Source organism: Salvelinus fontinalis, chromosome 13, assembly GCF_029448725.1.
Source record: "Salvelinus fontinalis isolate EN_2023a chromosome 13, ASM2944872v1, whole genome shotgun sequence".
NCBI lineage: Eukaryota > Metazoa > Chordata > Actinopteri > Salmoniformes > Salmonidae > Salvelinus > Salvelinus fontinalis.
This window is the reverse complement of record NC_074677.1, coordinates 54,625,077-54,644,984: the sequence shown is the minus strand read 5'-3', so window position 1 is coordinate 54,644,984 and position 19,908 is coordinate 54,625,077. Positions and strand designations below refer to the sequence as shown.

Genomic DNA, 19,908 nt, shown 5'->3' with positions numbered 1-19,908 from the left:
AGATCTCATCCATGTCCTCCACCCACAATATGACAAGCGGATACATTTAGTTATAAATACACTTGAGTTTATTTAATTGACCTTTTTATTTATTCCTTGTATGTGTCCGTCTTTTACGCTTTAATGACAAAACAAAGTCTTCAATCTTTAAACAAAAATAAGTAAGATGACTGCTTTAAGCACATTGGGACAAAGGTGTATCTGCAGTGCAAAGTATATATAGTACATGTACCATATAAAAATACTTGCTTAACAACCACAAGCTTTGATGCAGACAAGTCTGCAAATATTCTAGATTTCTGTAGTATTTATTTCAATGACAACCCATGCTATGCACACATTCACAAGCATTCGGGCGTGCGCACACAACAGTAACTCACTAAATGTAGTAAGTCTTTAGCAAAAACAGGTCCAATTACCACAACATTTCTGTAAATAAGATAATCAATTGATATTACTTTCGCAAAACTGACTTAACTCCGTTTTTTTTTTAATGCACTTGGAATAACACCACCGAAGGAAATAATATCAATGACCACTGAAATTTGCTTCACATAACACTGCTAGAAAAAAACTAAGTACAACACAGCCACAAGAACAGCTGGAGTTAACCTTGCCGATCCACTGAAAGAAGACATATAAAAATGTGCCAAAGCATATGAACGAGGAAATACATCTCAAAAAAGGCAAACTAGTTATTTTGTTGCTTGAACCCACGGCAAGCATTACAATCTATGGCCTCAATCCATGTAACAACTCTCCTTAGTCATGTAACAATAATCCTTAATCATTGGCTTTCTGTCCAGTGTCCATTGTAGACCGCTCAGCAAGGTTATTATAGGAAACAAAAGCTGAAATAAAACTTTCGTAGACTGAAATAAAATAATTAACAAACCCATTTGAAAAACTAAAACTATCTTTGACTCAAATGTACTAAAATAAAAATCAAATGTTCAGTTTGAGTTTTTTTTAATCTTCTAAACTTTGGACAACAATCAAATGAGTGTTTTCAAGCTTCTGAACTTGGCAGGTGAGTTAGTGAGGTTTCAAATAGGCATAGCTTGTTTATCACGAACTACCAAGGAAGAAATCTGGTACTTTCTGTCCCTAACACGAAAACAGAAAATAAATCATATCAAACTAAATAAAAACTAGTAAATCAGGTCTGAAAACTAACTGAACTTCAAACAAAAATCAAAAAACTAATAAAAATACACTATAAAAACACAAAACTATAATAACCTTGGTGCCCAGGAAGCTCAGAGTGAGTGACCATGTCTGGCTTGGTTTCTATGTGGCGATCTTGTTGTAGCCAAACAGCCCCACTGGCAGGTACTTCACATGGGTGGGCCACTGGGCAGCCAGCTGGAAGAACTTCACATCAGTCCACTCCACGCCGTCCACAGACACTGAAAAATATCCTATAGTTTCATGACTCCCATCGACAAACACCTCAAAATAAAACAACCATGTTGAACCTGACTGAATCGCGTTCAATCCCACTGGGCACAAACTGGTTGAATCAACATTGTTTCAAATTCATTTGTCAATGTATTGTGACGTGGAATCTACGTGGGAAAATACATTGGATTTGAGAAACTTGTTTTGAGGGAGAAATTTCAACTACAAGATTATGTCATCAATGATACTATTTAGGTCTACAGTATATCTAGTATTTCCGAAGTCAACAGCTATTGTTTCAATTCAACCCAGGGTTCAACTTAAAATAGACAACACATAGGTCTAGGGCTTCAAGCTTTAGTTGATTTCAAATTGAATCTTCAAGTTGTCTACAAATTAATAAGTGAGCTTCCCGTCTCCATCTCAACCAAAAATCTAAGTTAAAGAATAGGACTAAATCAAACTTTATTTAAAGTGCATTTAAAATTTGATTTAGTCCTATTCTTTAACTTAGATTTTTGATTCAGATGGAGACATGAATTCAACATATTAATGATTACTTTGTAGACAAACTGGAATTAAAGCCGGATTAAATCAGTGGCACAAAATATACATCTCCTTCAAATGTTGATATTTGGTTGTGTCGACAACTAAAACACAATTCAATGACACTTTTACAACAGAGTAAAAAACCCATCTTAGAAACTAACGTAACAGTATTTATTCAACCTTAAAATCCATGGCCACATTGAGGTTATTGTAACTATAAATGTATTCTGTAATCGTAGAAAGCGTGCATGGTCAAGATAGCATGCAAAGGTCGCAGGTCGGTGGAGATCATCACAATTGCTTTTATACATCTGCACAGCATCTCTTAATAGCATTGATTACTTGCACTATGTGCCATCAATGTATTCTCAACTGCAATCCAGGTTATTTGGTTGTGCTATTAGATGAAGCACAGTGATAACTCACTCGGTTGAAGAATAAATAAATATCTGACATTGTATTCCCATTTGTGCTTTTAGATTATTAATAACACATTCATAGTGATAACACATTCATAGTGATAACACATTGATCGTGATAACACATTTGGGAATTCAACAAACTTCTAGCTGTCTTTTTTTGAGTGGGTGAATAAAAAGGGTTGAAATCTCATTGATCAACAGCTCGACCAAATATGACCCACATGTCCACGTTGAAATGACCTGGTGTGCCCGGTGGGGTGTACCTTTTAGGCTGCTCTGCTGCTGCTTGGTAGAACAGATGAGTCTGGTGATGCCCTCAACCACCTGGCTTTTAGAGTCTACATCCCTCTCTTTGGGCTTCTTCCCCAGGAATATGGTGGAGACTGTGGATACGGAGGAGATGAGCACACAGAGGAGGGTTCAAACCAAAACCAAAACACTTAACAGCACGCATCCATTGCGTACTTCTCCTTCCAGTTAGTACATTTACTTTGTAAAAACTATCTCTACCCCAAATTAGTTGATTGACAAACTGCATGTGCTGGACAGTCCACTATCCTCCTCACCTTTCTTGTTCTTCTCCTTGGTGACCACAGTCATAGCCATGGTGTTGGCCTGGGGCTGGTTCTCAGTGGAGCCCCCTCCTGGCAGCCTGCTGACCTGCAGGGAACGGAAGGCACTCTTCAGGGTGTTCTTGGAGCCCTTGTCACACCGCTCCCCATCCTTCTTCCGCTCTGAGCATGTCGCTACCCAATAATCCACCGTCAGCCCAATGGTGTCCACCGCATGGGACATATTAGGGCTCCTGAGAGAGAGAGAGAGAGAGAGAGAGAGCGGTAGAGAGTGTGGCAGACAGTGTACGAAAAACAACTATTGCTCAACAATGTACACAAAAACGTGTTTAACTGCAGGGATGGGAATTCACTTCTCATGTTAGACTGTTGTACACTGTGGTTGTCTTACCCCAGACCGCTACTCAGGGAGGGAGACGGAGGTGGGGTGACAGCCTCTCTGGTCATCCCTGTGGGAGAGCCATGGGCGGGTGGGGAGGTGGAGGGAACAGCCAAGCTAACACCAACAGCCTCCTCTGAGTCTCCACCTGTAGGCCCAAATCAACACGGTCCTTAACACTGCTCAGGGACAGACTGGAGAGAGAAAGGGAAACATTAACAGACAATAGGTACTCCAGAAATATGAACCCACCTGAATACGCCGGATTCGGTTCAATCAACCCTACTTTCACCACCTGTTTCACACACAGGGGTCAGTTAATCAGTATCAGCGTTACACTCCAGGGTTGTACTTGGGAATAGTTTGGATATCCCTCGTCGGTTTGCATTGAAGCAATAATTATGATAGAGGCATTATTTGCCAAATTGACTGCCTCAACATTAGTATTGATGAAAACCATCAGTACTGATTTACTTACCCCAACAAAGGGAACAAACTTCTGGTAAGAGTCCTCGTCATATCTGGTAAGGTGGAAATAATGAGTGGCCAATCAAATATTTGTCTTCCTAAAACGTACCTGATTAACGTCATATAAACTGAGTGTACAAAACATTAAGAACACATTAAGAGCCCCCCCCCCCCCCCCCCCGCAGAACAGCCTCAATTAGTTGGGACATGGACTCTACAAGGTGTCAAAAGCGTTCCACAGGGATGCTGGCCCATATTGACTCCACTGCCGCTCACAGTCGTGTCAAGTTGGATGGATGTCCTTTGGGTGGTGGACCATTCTTGATACACACAGGAAAATATTGAGTATGAAAAACCCAGCAGTGTTGCAATTCTTGACACAAACCGGTGCGCCTGGTACCTACTACCATACCCCGTTCAAAGGCACTTCAATCTTTTGTCTTGTCCATTCACCATCTGAATGGCACAAACACACTATCCATCTCTCAAGGCTTAAAAATCCTTCTTCAACCTGTCTCTTCCCCTTCATCTACGCTGATTGAAGTGGTTTTAACAAGTGACATCAATAAGGGATCATAGCTTTCTGTCGTGTCCTTAATGTTTTGTACACGCAGTTTAAATTAGCCACGCAGGCCACTCCACTCACGTCTTGTACTTGCAGGTGAGCATGGCCTCAGCGATAGGCAACTGGTGTGTGACAGAGACGCTGCTGATGTACTGGCTGATCCTTCCAGCCACGTCCACGCCGTCTGCAGCTGGAGCCGCTGGGAGGGAAGGGGAACAGACAGTAAGCCTGAGCCAATCTGTAGGGAGCGCAAGGCTGACCGGATCTGAACTGACTAACCCCCTAACTAAAGAAGATATGGGGCAGCTTGCAGAGAGAGCGTCTTCCAGTCAAATACCATTAATATGCTGATCAAGGCAGATGAAGTTCCCAAAGACACACGCTCGAATGCTTCCAGCTCAGTGGAACTGTTTGTAAAATAAAGCATATTGTTTTATAAACTGAAATGAAATAGTCTTTCAGTCTGTGTTGCCGCTAACAGCACAAACGAATAGCACACTCGTAAATCTAAATGGAAATGTTTGTGCTTAGCGCAAACGGTAGGTAGGTCGATGTGACGAGAGAGAGAGAGAGAGAGAGAGAGACAGAGAGAGAGAGACAGAGAGAGACAGAGAGAGAGAAGTGTGGTGTTTACTAGAGTGAGGGGGCTCCAGGCGACTGAACAGGTCTCTCCAGGCATTGTCCAGGAACACAGAGCTGTAGCGAGGGTCCAGGGAGGCCAGGTGCTTAGCGACGGGGTGACAGCCTGGAGGCAGAGTAGAGGCAGCCACAATGAGTCACACACCCAACCCACTCAGTACTGCAGCTCTGAGCAGAGCAGCTGAAAGCTGTACCGTACTGCGCTTCAGCTATATGTGACATAATGACTGGAGCAACTCACTGTCAGGAGGAGGTATCAGAACCCGAGAGTGGGTGTTTTATATATATAAGCGTTACATAACCATGCTAGATATGTACCATACTATCCCACTGGGCACAAACTGGTTGAATCAAGGTTGTTTCCATGTAATTTGTCAACATACTGTAATGTGGAATCTACGTGATTTTTTGGTTGAGATGGAGACGTGAATACAACGTATCAATTATTCATTTGTAGACAAACTGGAATTAAAGCCAGACTAAGTCAGTGGCACAGATGGAACTGTCCAAGCAGAAGATTGATCTCCTTCAAATGTTGATATTGGGTTGCGTTGACAACCAAACACAATTCAATAGGACTTTTGTTATCCAGTAAATAGCCTATCTTATAAACGAATGTGACGTTCAACCTTAAAATGAGTAACACATCCATGGCCTCATTTTGAGATGACTGTAAATATAAATGTCTTCTTAGGTAATCATATAATAATATAATGCTCAAGATGGCATGCAGATAGGTCGTCGCAGGTCTGTGGAGAGCGTCACAATTACGGTAATTAATCTGCGCAGAATCTCAAACGCCATTGATCACTTGCACCGTGTACTTTTAACGTAACCTCAACTGCAATCCAGGTCATTCGGATGTACCATTAGATGAAGCACAGTGGTAACACATTCATCTCCTGTATAAACAAACTAAATATCTGACAGTGTATTCCCATTTGAACTTTGCTGTGCTTTTAAAAATGGCTGAAAGCGAAGAGAAGGACCTTTGGGTGACAACTAAACATAAACAGCAACAAAAAAATATCGAAAAATGTTTTTTTCATTGGAATGTGGTTGTGCTTTTAGATGGTTGAAATCATAGTGATAACGCGTTGGAAATTGAACTAACTTTCGGATGTCTTTTTGAGTCTGTGAATATAGGTTGTAATCTTATTGAGCATCGTCTCAACCAAATATTACCCAATTATCCACGTTGAAATGACATGGTGTGCCCAGTGGGATACATCTTACAGCAGTCACATTGTATAATACTGATCTTTTAGACCCAAGCACTGTGTTAAATGGTGTATATATATATATTACTGCTCTCAGGACCTGAACCGGTCTCTCTCTCACCCAGGGGGACCACCAGGAAGCGGATTAGGCTGAGCCAATCAGATGTTTTGTTGGCCAGCTGAGTGACAAAGAAATGCAGGATGGCCCCCAGGTAGCTCTGTCCCCCTGCCACCACCACCTTGACCGGCGGCGGCGTGGACGAGTTACAGTTACAGCTGCGGGGAGAGGAGGACAGTTTAGTGGAGCACAATATAAACAGGCTCATCATAGGTCACCTTAATTACCACACGATACATTGAACCAGCGAGTATTTGATTCATTGGCTACTCACAACTTTTGGATGCGCGTGAGGAGGGTGGTGAGGACAGCCTGAATCTCCACCCCACAGCAGGTACACACTAACGGCTGCTTTTGGGCCAGCAGCACCTCGGACACGTACTGCACACACGTTTACCAGAGGCCACAAACACATAGACACAGATGAACACACGTACGCAAAGTAAATATGTCCACAGGGGAGTGGAGGAGTGAGATAATGGAGGTGAAGATAGAAGTGAAGAATACCTGTCCCTGCCAATCACTGGTGTTGACCAGGACCAGGCTGTCTGGGAGGGCAGTGTCTGAGGAGAAGATCTGATTCAGCTGGTCATACACAGCCTTCCTGGGCACCTGCCAACACACACACACACACACACACACACACACACACACACACACACACACACACACACACACACACACACGCGCGCGCAAGTCAAATACTGGGCATAGTCAAATACATTGTCAAACTGGGCACACACACACACACGCTTCAATGAAATCGATCAACACAACAGGACAGTGCTGTGCCTGTATGCAGCTGTAAGCAAGAAGTCAATTGTGAATCTCAACTTACTGCTGAGAGTAAGAATCTCAGAATACACAAGGTGAACCTTCAATATTTGGTAGTACTTGATAGTAGTTTTCCTCTTGTGACGTCAGTCACTGACAGTCAATCATAGCCCAATCATAGCCCAATAGCCCATGTCAGCTCACATTTTACAGATTGCTAGGTAAGTTAGTCTAGCCAGCTATATAAATGTTGTAGTATGTCATGGCTGAATTACTGACCGGGCACATCAAGGCTCGAGGCCAGTAGCCATGATCTCCTGAGGGCCCCAGGGATCTCCTGATTCTGTTAGTCAGTCTCACTCAGAGATCATATGAACCTGTCAAGTAACTGCAAAATGTGTAGAATTCTTTCATTTTCTCTTCACCCCAAAGCTACATTTTTAATCACTTTAAAGCTACACATTTGCAACAGGATCACCGCCACTCTGGATCACCCTCTGCAAACAAATCCTCAGCTCCATGGCGAGTATGGGTACGGACTAGCTCTGGTTAGGATGAGGGGGGGGGGGGGGGGTCACCTGTGGGGTGTGGCCGAGCTCCGGTGACCTTTCACTGTCAGAGCTGTTGGTGCGTTCGCTTAGTGGCTTGGACAGCGCTCGCCTCTCCTTCATTGGTGTGCCACGTCTCTGCCTGGGTGTGTGCCCGTCATCCAACCTAGAAAAAACACACACACCTACTCACTGACAGTCAGTACCCACACAGAAAATATGACTACGGCAGAAAGTGAAGGAGCGCATATGTAGCACTGGAAGGTTTTGTGTGTGTGTGGGTGTTTTAAAGTGTGTGTTAGACTGACCTGGGGGAGGTCATGGTGGTGTAGGGCATGCTGGTGTGACTCTCACTCTTGCTGCTCCTCAGTTCCCTCATTGGGGTCCTGGGTAGCTGCTCTGGGACAGAGACAGTGATGCAGGGGGTAGTGTCCAGAAACGTCTCCGGTTCAGTCAGCTCCTAAACACACCGACAGACAGCCAGACAGAAACACATCCTAACACCGCACAGGCCTCAACACACTGAAACACAGAGGCCACCAATGAGAGAGGGGAAAACAAGAGAGTGAGGGAGGGAGGAGGGGTCTCACCAGGGTGTCTGTCTCAGAGTCGTCAAAGTTGCGGGAGCGAGCGCGTTTCATCTTGCCTGACGGGGGCTGCTCTCCTTGCTGAAAGTCAGACAGCAGGAAAACAGTGGTAAGAGGGAGTGCAAGGGGACATCTGGACTAAGAAGGCCAGCCACCCCCATGTACTGTACTCACTGGGCTCAGGGTGTCTCTGGGCAGACTGCACCTGCTGTTCAGACTGCCAAACTCGGTCTGCGAGCTGGACTGGGACATGCCCTCAAAGAAGGGCCTGAACGTTCAGAGAGAAGAGAGATTGCCAGAGTTCTGTTAGGTGGATGTTTGTCAGAACATACATTTCCGTGACCTACAGATAAGTCCGACTTCTCATGACCTGAGTTTGGGTTTGGGCGTGCTGAGGACGCTGTCCGTCTCCTCCATCTCTGGCCCGCTGTCATTGGGGTTGTACATCTCCAGACTGTCATAGAGCTCATCCAGGTCCTCCTCCACATCACGAATGTGCTCCTGGGACACGTGCTCCAGGCCAAAGTCCACCTCATCAGACACCTTAAACCTCTTCAACAAGGCCACAAACTTCTGCTTGATGTTGGGCTGCCGGGTTAAAGGAACAGGTAGATAATCAAACTGGTTGACTAGAACAGCGGCAGTTAGTCCCAACGCCACACAGACAGACAGACAGACGAGTAGACTGAATGCTTACATGAGCTCTGGTGATGGAGGCGGCAGAGGTGAGTTTGTGTCTGTGCTTCTTCTTCCTCATGTCATCCTCTTCGTCAAACAGATACTGGGGGGAAAAAGAGGGAGGGTCAACTTTGTGCTCAAACCCTCCATCCACTCTACTGTACGCTGGCTTAAATGCTTGTATTGAAGCAGTGTGGTATCTTTCTGAGCGTCGCTCCCCCCCCCCCCCCCCCCCCTCCTACCTGGCTGTGAGCAGGGTCATCACTCCCGTCCTGCTCTGATGAATAGCTCTCCTCGTCTTCCTCCGAGTAGTTGTCAATGTCGGGGGAGCGGTCTGTCAGTTACAGGGAGCCAGATAGGAGATGTGTTATGTATGGGTGTGGGGGGATCCAGTGTGATGTGAAAACTATTTCAACCTAAGACGAACATGGATTATGGTATTTACCGACCATGGTGTGGCACATACATATTGAACTGTTCAATACACTGACATTCTGGATACTTAGACAATCCCATATAAGCACATTGCCGAATATAAATAAAAAAATTATAAAAAAATATTAACTTTCTGATTCCTTGTTCATGGCCTTATCTCCCTCGAGCCTGTCCCCTTGTCTTTCACTCTGTGTCTCCCTTACCAGACATCTTGGCCTTGGACATCTCGTGGTCGATAGGCTGGCTGGAGAGCGAGTAGACCCTCATCTCAGCCACAGGCACAGCCGTGTCCTTCACCGTGGTGTGGAGACCCAACACACGGGCTCCCTCACTGGGGTGCTGCATCACCTGGGGAGGGGAGAGGAAGGGGGGTCAGGGAGAGAAAGAGAGATTGGGGAGAGGGGGGGGTGACAATTGCAAGAGAGAGAGAGAGAGAGGGAAAGGACAGGAGACGAAAGAGTGACAGGAGTACAGCTGGATGGTGTGTTATACAAACAAAAGCCCGAATGATCGTAATCATGGCAGTTAACAGCTGCGCTGAGATGTTGCCCTCTTGCCTCTGCCATGTTGATGAGGCCCAGTGCCAGGGTCTTATAGCCCAGGATGGTGCGGTTCTTGTACCTCTTCCTCCTCTGCAGCATGATCTGCAGTCTGTTGGCATCTCGCTTCAGAAAATGTGGATACTGGCGGAAGTAAAGATGAGAGATGGCGAGGTTGACAGAATCAGACATGCACTTAAATCATGCACTGAAAATAGAATCTCTGGGACATTTTTTTTTTTTTAAGTCTCAGACTCTCGTCCACAATTCATTTGCATACACATAACTGTCTGTGCAAACACCCCTCGGTAACTCACTTGCAAGGAGAACGTTAGCTGAAGATCGGTCTCGGTAAGTCCAGGCGATGACAACAGGATTTCATTGGACCGTAAAATGCGCTTTGATCCCTAAGAAGATATTCCAAACACGTTACAATACATCTCCTGCATATATTATCCATGGATTACAGATAAAAAGGTTCTCATAAGTCACTAGTGTATTTAAGCAATAAGGCACAAAGGGGGGTGATATATGGCCAATCTACCACAGCTAAGGGCTGTTCTTATGCACAATGCAACGCGTTTTATTGTGAAACAGACAAAAAATAAGAATAAAAAAACAGCAAACTTGAGCGTGCATAACTATTCAGCCCCCCAAAGTCAATACTTTGTAGAGCCACCTTTTGCAACAATTACAGCTGCTAGTCTCTTGGGGTATGTCTCTATAAGCTTGGCACATCTAGCCACTGGAATTTTTACCCATTATTCGAGGCAAAACTGCTCCAGCTCCTTCAAGTTGGATGGGTTCCGCTGGTGTACAGCAATCTTTAAGTCATACCACAGATTCTAAATTGGATTGAGGTCTGGGCTTTGACTAGGCCATTCCAAGACATTTAAATATTTCCCCTTAAACCACTCGAATGTTGCTTTAGCAGTATGCTTAGGGTCATTGTCCTGCTGGAAGGTGAACCTCCGTCCAAGTCTCAAATCTCTGGAAGACTGAAAGAGGTTTCCCCTCAAGAATTTCCCTGTATTTAGCGCCATCCATCATTCCTTCAATTCTGACCAGTTTCCCAGTCCCTGCCGATGAAAAACATCCCCACAGCATGATGCTGCAACCACCATGCTTCACTGTGGGGATGGTGTTCTCAGGGTGAGGTGTTGGGTTTGTGCCGGACATAGTGTTTTCCTTGATGGCCAAAAAGCTAAATATTTGTCTCACCTGACCAGAGTACCTTCTACCATATGTTTGGGGAGTCTCCCACATGCCTTTTGTCAAACACTACACTTGTTTGCTTATTTTTTTCTTTAAGCAATGGCTTTTTTCTGGCCACTCCGTAAGCCCAGCTCTGTGGAGTGTACGGCTTAATGTTGTCCTATGGACAGATACTCCAATCTCCGCTGTGGAGCTTTACAGCTCCTTCAGGGTTATCTTTGGTCTCTTTGTTGCCTCTCTGATTAATGCCCTCCTTGCCTGGTCTGTGGGTTTTGGTGGGCGGCCCTCTCTTGGCAGGTTTGTTGTGGTGTCATATTATTTCCATTTTTTAATAATGGATTTAATGGTGCTCCGTGGGATGTTCAAATTTTCTGATATTTTTTTATAAAACAACCCTGATCTGTACTTCTCCACAACTTTGTCCCTGACCTGTTTGGAGAGCTCCTTGGTCTTCATGGTGCCGCTTGCTTGGGGGTGCCGCTTGCTTGGGGGTGCTACAGACTCTGGGGCCTTTCAGAACAGGTGTAGATATGAGATCATGTGACAGATCATGTGACACCTTAAATAAAGTCCACTTGTGTGCAATCTAACTAATTATGTGACTTCTGAAGGTAATTGGTTGCACCAGATCTGATTTAGGGGCTTCACAGCAAAGGGGGTGAATACATATGCACGTACCATTTTCCGTTTTTTTTTTTTAAAATCTTTTTAAACAAGTTATTTTTTTCATTTTACTTCACCAATTTGGACTATTTTGTGTATGTCCATTACATTAAATACAAAAAAATCTATTTAAATTACAGGTTGTAATGCAAAATAGGAAAAACGCCAAAGGGGATGAATACTTTTGCAAGGCACTGTATTTACACTTTGTGGAAGGGACAGCGGTGTGTGTGAAGAGCGTCACCTGGAGTTTGACTGCGATGACAACAGAGGTTAGGTCTCTGTCCAGCTCCTGAAGCATCACCAGCTTCTTCAGAGTAACTGTGAAGAGCCTGGGTTTAAGGGGAGAAAAGGGGATATTCGAATTTCTCTGTTTCGTCTGTGAATTCAGTGAATAGGTACCAACGACATGAGAAAGTGTAGGTCTAGTCCTTGACCATGACAAATCTTTTTTAAATGTTGGCTGAGAGTGGTAGAGTATCACCCTAGATTTGTAATGCAAATTGTAAGCGGGAATCGTTCGGTGAGGTTTGCGGCCAACAGATGCACTTTAGGAATATTAGGCTCCAGACATAAATCACAGATCAATGTATTCCTACGGGCCGTTCGTGGTTCGAAGTACTTTATTTTTGGACAAAGCACAGACAGCTTGGCTGGCTGGGATTTATCTGCGTAGATGAGAGAAGGAGAAGGAGAAATTAAAAGATTGTCATTCTCTCAAGGTAGAAGCCACAATGGGCTCCAAAAGACACAATTAGGTCTACAGCCTCATTGTTGATTCTTAGCCAAACAAACTGCAGCATTGCATCTTGAATAACCTTTGATTACATTTGGGTCCTAGGTGCAGCACTCTGCGTCACGTCACAAAGATTGGGTAATAGGAGAGGGTGCCGTATCTGCTGTTCCTCCCTAATTAAATGTCACATTCACTACAAACCTTGGCCTCTCCACTCACCACACCATTAGAGAGAGAGAGACACTGGAGAGGGCTACCAGAGAACATCTGATTGGGTTAGGAGATTTATGGTTAATAATTTATATTTTCACTAAAAGCCAAATGCCAAACAGATATGGCACTATTGGCTAAATAGAAATTCCCTACATTACCAAAAGTATGTTGACACCTGCCTGTCGAACATCTCATTCCAAAATCATGGGCATTATTACGGAGTTTAGTGAGGTCGGGCACTGATGTTGGGCGATTAGGCCTGGCTCGCAGTCGGCGTTGCAACTCATCCCAAAGGTGTTCGATGGGGTTGAGGTCAGGGCTCTGTGCATGCCAGCTAAGTTCGTCCACACTGATCTTGACAAATCATTTCTGTATGGACCTCGCTTTGAGCACTGGGGCATTGTCATGCTTAAACTGGAAAGGGCCTTCCCCAAACTATTGCCACAATGTTGGAAGCACAGTATCGTCTAGAATGTCATTGTATGCTGTAGCGATAAGATTTCCCTGATACAAAGGGGCCTAGCCCGAACCATGAAAAACAGCCCCAGATCATTATTCCTCCTCCACCAGTCTTTACAGTTGGCACTATGCATTGGGGCAGGTAGCGTTCTCCTGGCATCCGCCAAACACAGATTTGTCCGTCGGATTTCCAGATGGTGAAGCATGATTCATCACTCCAGATACAGCGTCTCCACTGCTCCAGAGTCCAAAGACCGCGATCTTTACACCACTCCAGCCGACGCTTGGCATTGAGCATGGTGATCTTAGGCTTGTGTGCGGCTGCTCGGACATGGAAACCCATTTCATGAATCTCCCGACGAACAGTTCTTGTGCTGACGTTGCTTCCAGAGGCAGTTTGGAACTCGGTAGTGAGTGTTGCAACCGAGGACAGACGACTGTTTAGCGCTACGCGCTTCAGCACTCAGCGGCCCGTTTCTGTGAGCTTGTGTGGCCTACCACTTCACGGCTGAGCTGTTGTTGCCCCTAGACGTTTCCACTTCACAATAACAGCACTTACAGATGAGCGGGGCAGCTCCAGCAGGGCAACATTTTTACAAACTGACTTGTCGGAAAGGTGGCATCGTATGACGGTGCCACGTTGAAAGTCAGGCCTTTCTACTGCCAATGTTTGTCTATGGAGATTGCATGGATGTGTGCTCGATTTTATACACCCGTCAGCAACGGGTATGGCTGAAATAGCCGAATCCACTAATTTGAAGGGGTGTACACTATACAGTGCATTCAGAAAGTGTTCAGACCCCTTGAGTTTTTCCACATTTTGTTACATTACAGCCTTATTCTAAAATTGATTGAATATTTATTTTCCTTCATCAATCTACACACAATATCCCATAATGAGAATGCAAAAACAGGTTTTTGGAAACGTATTAAAAATAAAAAACATAAATACCTTATTTACATAAATATGAGACTCGAAATTGAGCTCAGGTGCATCCTTTTTCCATTGATCATCCTTGAGACATGTCTACAACTTCATTGGAGTCTACCTGTGGTCAATCAAATTGATTGGACATGATTTGGAAAGACACACACCTGTCTATATAAGGTCCCACAGTTTACAGTGCATGTCAGAGAAAAAAACAAGCCATGAATACAAAGGAATTGTCTGTAAAGCTCCAACACAGGATTGTGTCAAGGCACAGATCTGGGGAAGGGTACCAAAACATTTCTGCAGCATTGAAGGTCCCCAAGAACACAGTGACCTGCATCATTCTTAAATGGAAGAAGTTTGGAACCACCAAGACTCTTTCTAGAACTGGTTGCCTGGCCAAACTGAGCAATCAGGGGAGAAGGGCCTTGGTCAGGGAGGTGAGCAAGAACCCGATGGTCACTCTGACAGAGCTCCAGAGTTCCTCTGTGGCGATTTGAGAACCTTCCAGAAGGACAATCTCTGCAGCACTCCACGAATCAGGCCTTTATGGTATAGTGGCCAGACGGAAGCCACTCCTCAGTAAAAGGCACATAACAGCCCGCTTGGAGTTTAGGTGCCTTTTGACAAAGGACTCTCAGACCATGAGAAACAAGGTTCTTTGGTCTGATGAAACCAAGATTGAACTCTTTGGCCTGAATGCCAAGTGTCACATCTGGAGGAAACCTGGTACCATCCCTAAGATGAAGCATGGTGATGGCAGCATCATGCTGTGGGGGTGTTTTTCAGCAGCAGGACCGGGAGACTAGTCTGGATCGAGGGAAAGATGAGCGGAGCAAAGTACAGAGAGATCCTTGATGAAAACCTGCTCCAGAGCGCTCAGGACCTCAGACTGGGGGAAAAGGTTTGCCTTCCAACAGGACAACGACCCTTATCACACAACCAAGACAATGCAGGAGTGGCTTCGGGACAAGTCTCTGAATGTCCTTGAGTAGCACAGCCAGAGCCCGGACTTGAACCCGATCGAACATTTCTGGAGAGACCTGAAAAATGCTGTGCACCGACGCTCCCCATCTAACCTGACAGAGCTAGAGGATCTGCAGAGAAGAATGGGAGAAACTCCCCAAATATAGGTGTGCCAAGCTTGTAGCGTCATACCCAAGAAGACTCAGGGTTGTAATTGCTGCCAAAGGTGCTTCAACAAAGTACTGAATAACGGGTCTGAATACCTATGTATATGTCATATTTCAGTAAATAAGTTTTATACATTTGCAAAACTGTATAAAAACCTGTTTTTGCTTTTTCTTTATGGAGTATTGTGTGTAGATTGATGAGGGGAAAAAACAATTAATGTAACAAAATGTGGAAAAAGTCAACGGGTCTGAATAGTTTCCGAATGCACTGCATATAAACAGTTGAAGTCGGAAGTTAACATACACTTTAGCCAAATACATTTAAACTCAGTTTTTCACAATTCCTGACGTTTAATCAGAGTAAAAATTCCCTGTCTTAGGTCAGTTAGGATCACCACTTTATTTTAAGAATGTGAAATGTCAGAATAATAGAAGAGAGAATGTTCTATTTCTTTCATCACATTCCCAGTGGGTCAGAAGTTTACATAGACTCAATTAGTATTTGGTAGCATTGCCTTTAAATTGTTTAACTTGGGTCAAGCATTTTGTGCTTGACCCAAGCTTAATTTAATTTTGTCCCATTCCTCCTGACAGAGCTGGTGTAACTCAGTCAGGTTTGTAGGCCTCCTTGCTCGCACATGCTTTTTCAGTTCTGCCCACAAATGTTCTCTAGGATTGAGGTCAGGGCTTTGTGATGGCCACTCCAATACTTTGACTTTGTTGTCCTTATGCCATTTTGCCACAACTTTGGAAGTATGCTTGGGGTCATTGTCCATTTGGAATACCCATTTGCGACCAAGCTTTAACTTCCTGACTGATGTCTTGAAATGTTGCTTCAATATTTCCACATAATTTTCCTCTTCATGATGCCATCTATTTTGTGAAGTGCACCAGTCCCTCCTGCAGCAAAGCACCCCCACCCCCGTGCTTCAAGGTTGGGATGGTGTTCTTCGGCTTGCAAGTCTCCCCATTTTTCCTCCAAACATAACGATGGTCATTACAGTTCCATTTTTGTTTCATTAGACCAGTGGACATTTCTCCAAAAAGTACAATCTTTGTCCCCATGTGCAGTTGCAAACCTTGGTCTGGCTTTTTTATGGCGGTTTTGGAGCAGTGGCTTCTTCCTTGCGAGCGTCCTTTCAGGTTATGTCGATATAGGACTCGTTTTACTGTGGGCATAGATACTTTTGTACCTGTTTCCCCCAGCATCTTCACAAGGTCCTTTGCTGTTGTTCTGGGATTGATTTGCACTTTTCGCACCAAAGTACGTTCATCTCTAGGACACAGAATGCGTCTCCTTCCTGAGCGGTATGACAGCTGCGTGGTCCCATGGTGTTTATACTTGCGTACTATTGTTTGTATAGATGAAAGTGGTATCTTCAGGTGTTTGGAAATTGCTCCCAAAGAACCAGACTTGTGGAGGTTTTTTTTCTGAGGTCTTGGCTGATTTATTTTTTATTTTCCCATGATGTCAAGCAAAAAGGCACTGAGTTTGAAGGTAGGCCTTGAAATACATCCAATTGACATCCAAGGTACACCTTGGATTTTTTTGTCAACATACTATTTTCAGAGCTCACCATAGTGTGTGGACCACTTTAAGAGGAACAAATCATTTTCAACCAGCTCTTCTTCAAATCCACCCACATCCTCTCTCCATTTTCCCTGCCAGAGAGAGCACCCCCGCACGCAGCCTTTACCTTATACAGGGGTCCTTCTAGAATCCACACGCAACCTCACTCCTGCCCCCTCTTTTCTATTGCTAGCCTACATCGAACACCTACCAATTCAGAGTTAGACAAAAAGCAGTATCAAAAACATTTTAGAATATTATTCAAATTTAACATTGTTAGTAATAATGGAGGAGTATTCCCTGATTAGCAACGGTCCGTAGGCGTATGTATATCGGCATAAAAGTGTTAGCCAATTTCTTGCTTCGAAGTATATACTGTGCTGGGCAATTATTTATTCTGACAGCATGTTGTTTTCCTGTGGGGTTTAGGAGCAGCTGTCTATGGCACCCTGTCTGTGTCCCCAACTGCTCAGTGATATGTTGATTTGGAGGCTTTACATCCTGGTCAGTCATGATCTTGCACTTCATGATGCTCCTTTTTCATAACCATGGTCCTCCAAATATAGTTTTTCATTGTAGAGTTGAATGAGCTCTTCCTTTTAAAATGGGAATCTTATTGTTTGAACTGCATATTGCCCCTTTAAAGACCCTCCCTAACCTTCACTACCATCAGCAATAATCTATGACTGCAGGCTAAATGTATCTATGTGAATAGCACACTGTAACTTAATAACTGACAATTCATTTACAGTTGCAATCACCTGACCTGATGGTCAAAACAAAAACTGCTGTCATATTTACAGTAACTTGCAGCAGTGCAAAATGTGTATTATTCAAAAGGCAAATACAGAAGTATGCTATTTACTTCAACTTGAATCATATTAATGTTGTTTTCAGTAACTCGTACATTTTTTACAACTTTGATTCAACCCGCCTACATAACTTCTCTTGAGGGAAAAACAGGTGACTTCTTCCCACTGATTCAATATCATTCCTAAGCCTACATCCGACCACAGAAGCCGATAACCTATACGTGATCTGATCCAGACTGGAAACCTCGACTGTCAGAACCAGCCATGGGAGTTTAGGCGGCCATACCTGGGCACACAGCTTGGAGATGAGCGATCAATTTCCCAGGTCGCATACAGGTTCATCTGAACCGGACGGTTCGGGACGATCGTGACGGTCTTGTACGGCTGCATATGTGGAGATGGTGTGCCCCCAGTCCGTGGGAGACCCCCTCTCTCCGACATACTGGAGGTGTTTTGGATGTGGAAGAAAATACCTTCTGTCATTCAGCTTCCTGACTTGTGCATACGGATATGTTCATCATACCCCGAAGCTTCAAATTGTGCTTTCATATCCACATAATTCCATGCCTTCTTGCTTGCATTTCATGCTTTTCTGTTCTGCAGTCCACAGTTGATGTGATATGCTCACAAGTGCGATGTTTTTATTAGCAGGAAGCGGAACTTGCCCTCTAGGGAGCACAAGAGAATAGCTACGCCTCTCGTTAAAGACGCACTCTTTACTAGTACAATCTCTCAACAATAATAATGTCAGAGCGTCACAGCAGGTGCATACGGTATGTTGTGTGCGTGCTCGCTCGCTCTCTCCCTCTCGCTCTCTGTCCCACCCACACACAGTGATTGAGTGCTATTATTGTAACGCGAGCCTCTCAGAGCTGCCATCCACACTATAGGGAGAGGAGGCATGGTACCAGCAGAGTGGTCCCTTGGAGCATCAGGGTATCCTACTCATTATTACACTGAACAAAAAATACAAAGGCAACATGCAACAATTTCAAAGATTTTACTGAGTTACAGTTCATATAAGGAAATAAGTCGATTGAAACACATTCATTAGGCCCTAATCTATGGGTTTGACATGACTGGGAATACAGATATGCATCTGTTGGTCACAGATACCTTTAAAAAAGGTAGGCACATGGATCAGAAAACCAGTCAGTATCTGGTGTGACCACCATTCGCCTCATGCAGCGCCACCTATCTCCTTTGTGTAGAGTTGATCAGGCTGTTGATTGTGGGCTGTGGGATGTTGTCACACTCCTCTTCAATGGCTGTGCGGAGTTGCTGGATATAGGTGGAAACTGGAACACGTTGTCATACGGGTCGATCCAGAGCATCCCAAACATGCTTAATGGGTGACATGTCTGGTAAGTATGTTGAAGAACTGGGACATTTTCAGCTTCTAGGAATCGTGTACAGATCCTTGCGACATGGGGGCGTGCATTATCATGCTGAAACATGGGGTGATGGCGGCAGACGAATGGCACCACAATGGGCCTCAGGATCTCGTCATGGTATCTCTGTGCATGTTAATTGCCATTGATAAAATGCAATTGTGTTCATTGTCCGTAGCTTATGCTTGCCCATACCATAACCAAACCGCCACCATGGGGCACTCTGTACATAACAGCAAACCGCTCGCCCACACGACGCCATACACGTGGTTTATGGTTGTGAGGCCGGATGGACTGAGGAGCCTGGCCAAACCAAGTTTGTCCCCACAAAAGGGCTTTATTACAGACAGAAATACTTCTCAGTTTCATCAGCTGTCCGGGTGACTGGTCTCAGACGATCCTGCAGGGGAAGAAGCCAGATGTGGAGGTCCTGGTCTGGCTTGGTTACACATGGTCTGCGGTTGTGAGGCCGGTTGGACATACCAAATTCTCTAAAACGACGTAGGAGGCAGCTTACGGTAGAGAAATTAACATTAAATTCTCTTGCAAGAGCTCTGGTTGACATTTCTGCATTCAGCATGCTAATTGCACGCTCCCTAAAAACTTGAGACAACTGTGACATTGTGTTGTGTGACAAAACTGCACATTTTAGAGTGGCCTTTTATTGTCCCCAGTACAAGGTGCACCTGTGTAATGATCATGCTGTTTAATCAGCTTCTTGATATGCCACACCTGTTAGGTGGCTGGATTATCTTGGCAAATGAGAAATGCTCAGTAACAGGGATGTAAATACATTGGTGCACAAAATTTGAGAGAAATATGTTTTCTGTGCGTTTGGAACATTTCTTGGATCTTTTATTTTAGCTCATTAAACATGGGACCAACACTTTA

The 19,908-nt window shown here is 44.4% G+C and overlaps 1 protein-coding gene across 2 annotated transcripts; it reads right to left on the bottom strand.

Moving 5' to 3' along the window:
• Window positions 1-45: 45 nt before the first annotated feature.
• LOC129869059 (phosphofurin acidic cluster sorting protein 1-like) lies at window positions 46-18,445 on the bottom strand. Of its 2 annotated transcripts, none has more exons than XM_055943533.1 (23): window positions 17,913-18,445; window positions 12,017-12,104; window positions 10,212-10,301; window positions 9,913-10,038; window positions 9,559-9,703; window positions 9,163-9,254; window positions 8,940-9,023; window positions 8,613-8,830; window positions 8,417-8,510; window positions 8,246-8,323; window positions 7,964-8,115; window positions 7,686-7,821; window positions 6,841-6,945; window positions 6,608-6,714; window positions 6,316-6,491; window positions 4,991-5,101; window positions 4,438-4,555; window positions 3,802-3,844; window positions 3,576-3,618; window positions 3,336-3,471; window positions 2,939-3,177; window positions 2,636-2,755; window positions 46-1,409 (listed from the first exon to the last, which is right to left on the bottom strand). In XM_055943533.1, exons 1-23 carry the CDS (start codon window positions 18,107-18,109, stop codon window positions 1,291-1,293), a joined length of 2,817 nt encoding a protein of 938 aa, XP_055799508.1. In that variant the 5' UTR covers window positions 18,110-18,445; the 3' UTR covers window positions 46-1,290. The 2 variants fall into 2 exon arrangements, with proteins under 2 accessions (XP_055799508.1, XP_055799509.1); XM_055943534.1 differs by having other exon boundaries at window positions 6,337-6,491; window positions 17,913-18,444.
• Between the last annotated feature and the right edge of the window lie 1,463 nt (window positions 18,446-19,908).

What these genes read in the sequence shown, in the direction of transcription:
- LOC129869059 (XM_055943533.1), bottom strand. Translation starts at nt 18,109, where the DNA reads ATGACAGAAGGTATTTTCTTCCACATCCAAAACACCTCCAGTATGTCG. An exon ending in CTCACGCGCATCCAAAAGTT is followed by an intron (nt 6,492 to 6,607) that starts GTGAGTAGCCAA and finishes CTCTCCCCGCAG; the next exon opens with CTGTAACTGTAACTCGTCCA. An exon ending in TGAGAGAGAGACCGGTTCAG is followed by an intron (nt 5,102 to 6,315) that starts GTCCTGAGAGCA and finishes CTCTGCCTCCAG; the next exon opens with GCTGTCACCCCGTCGCTAAG.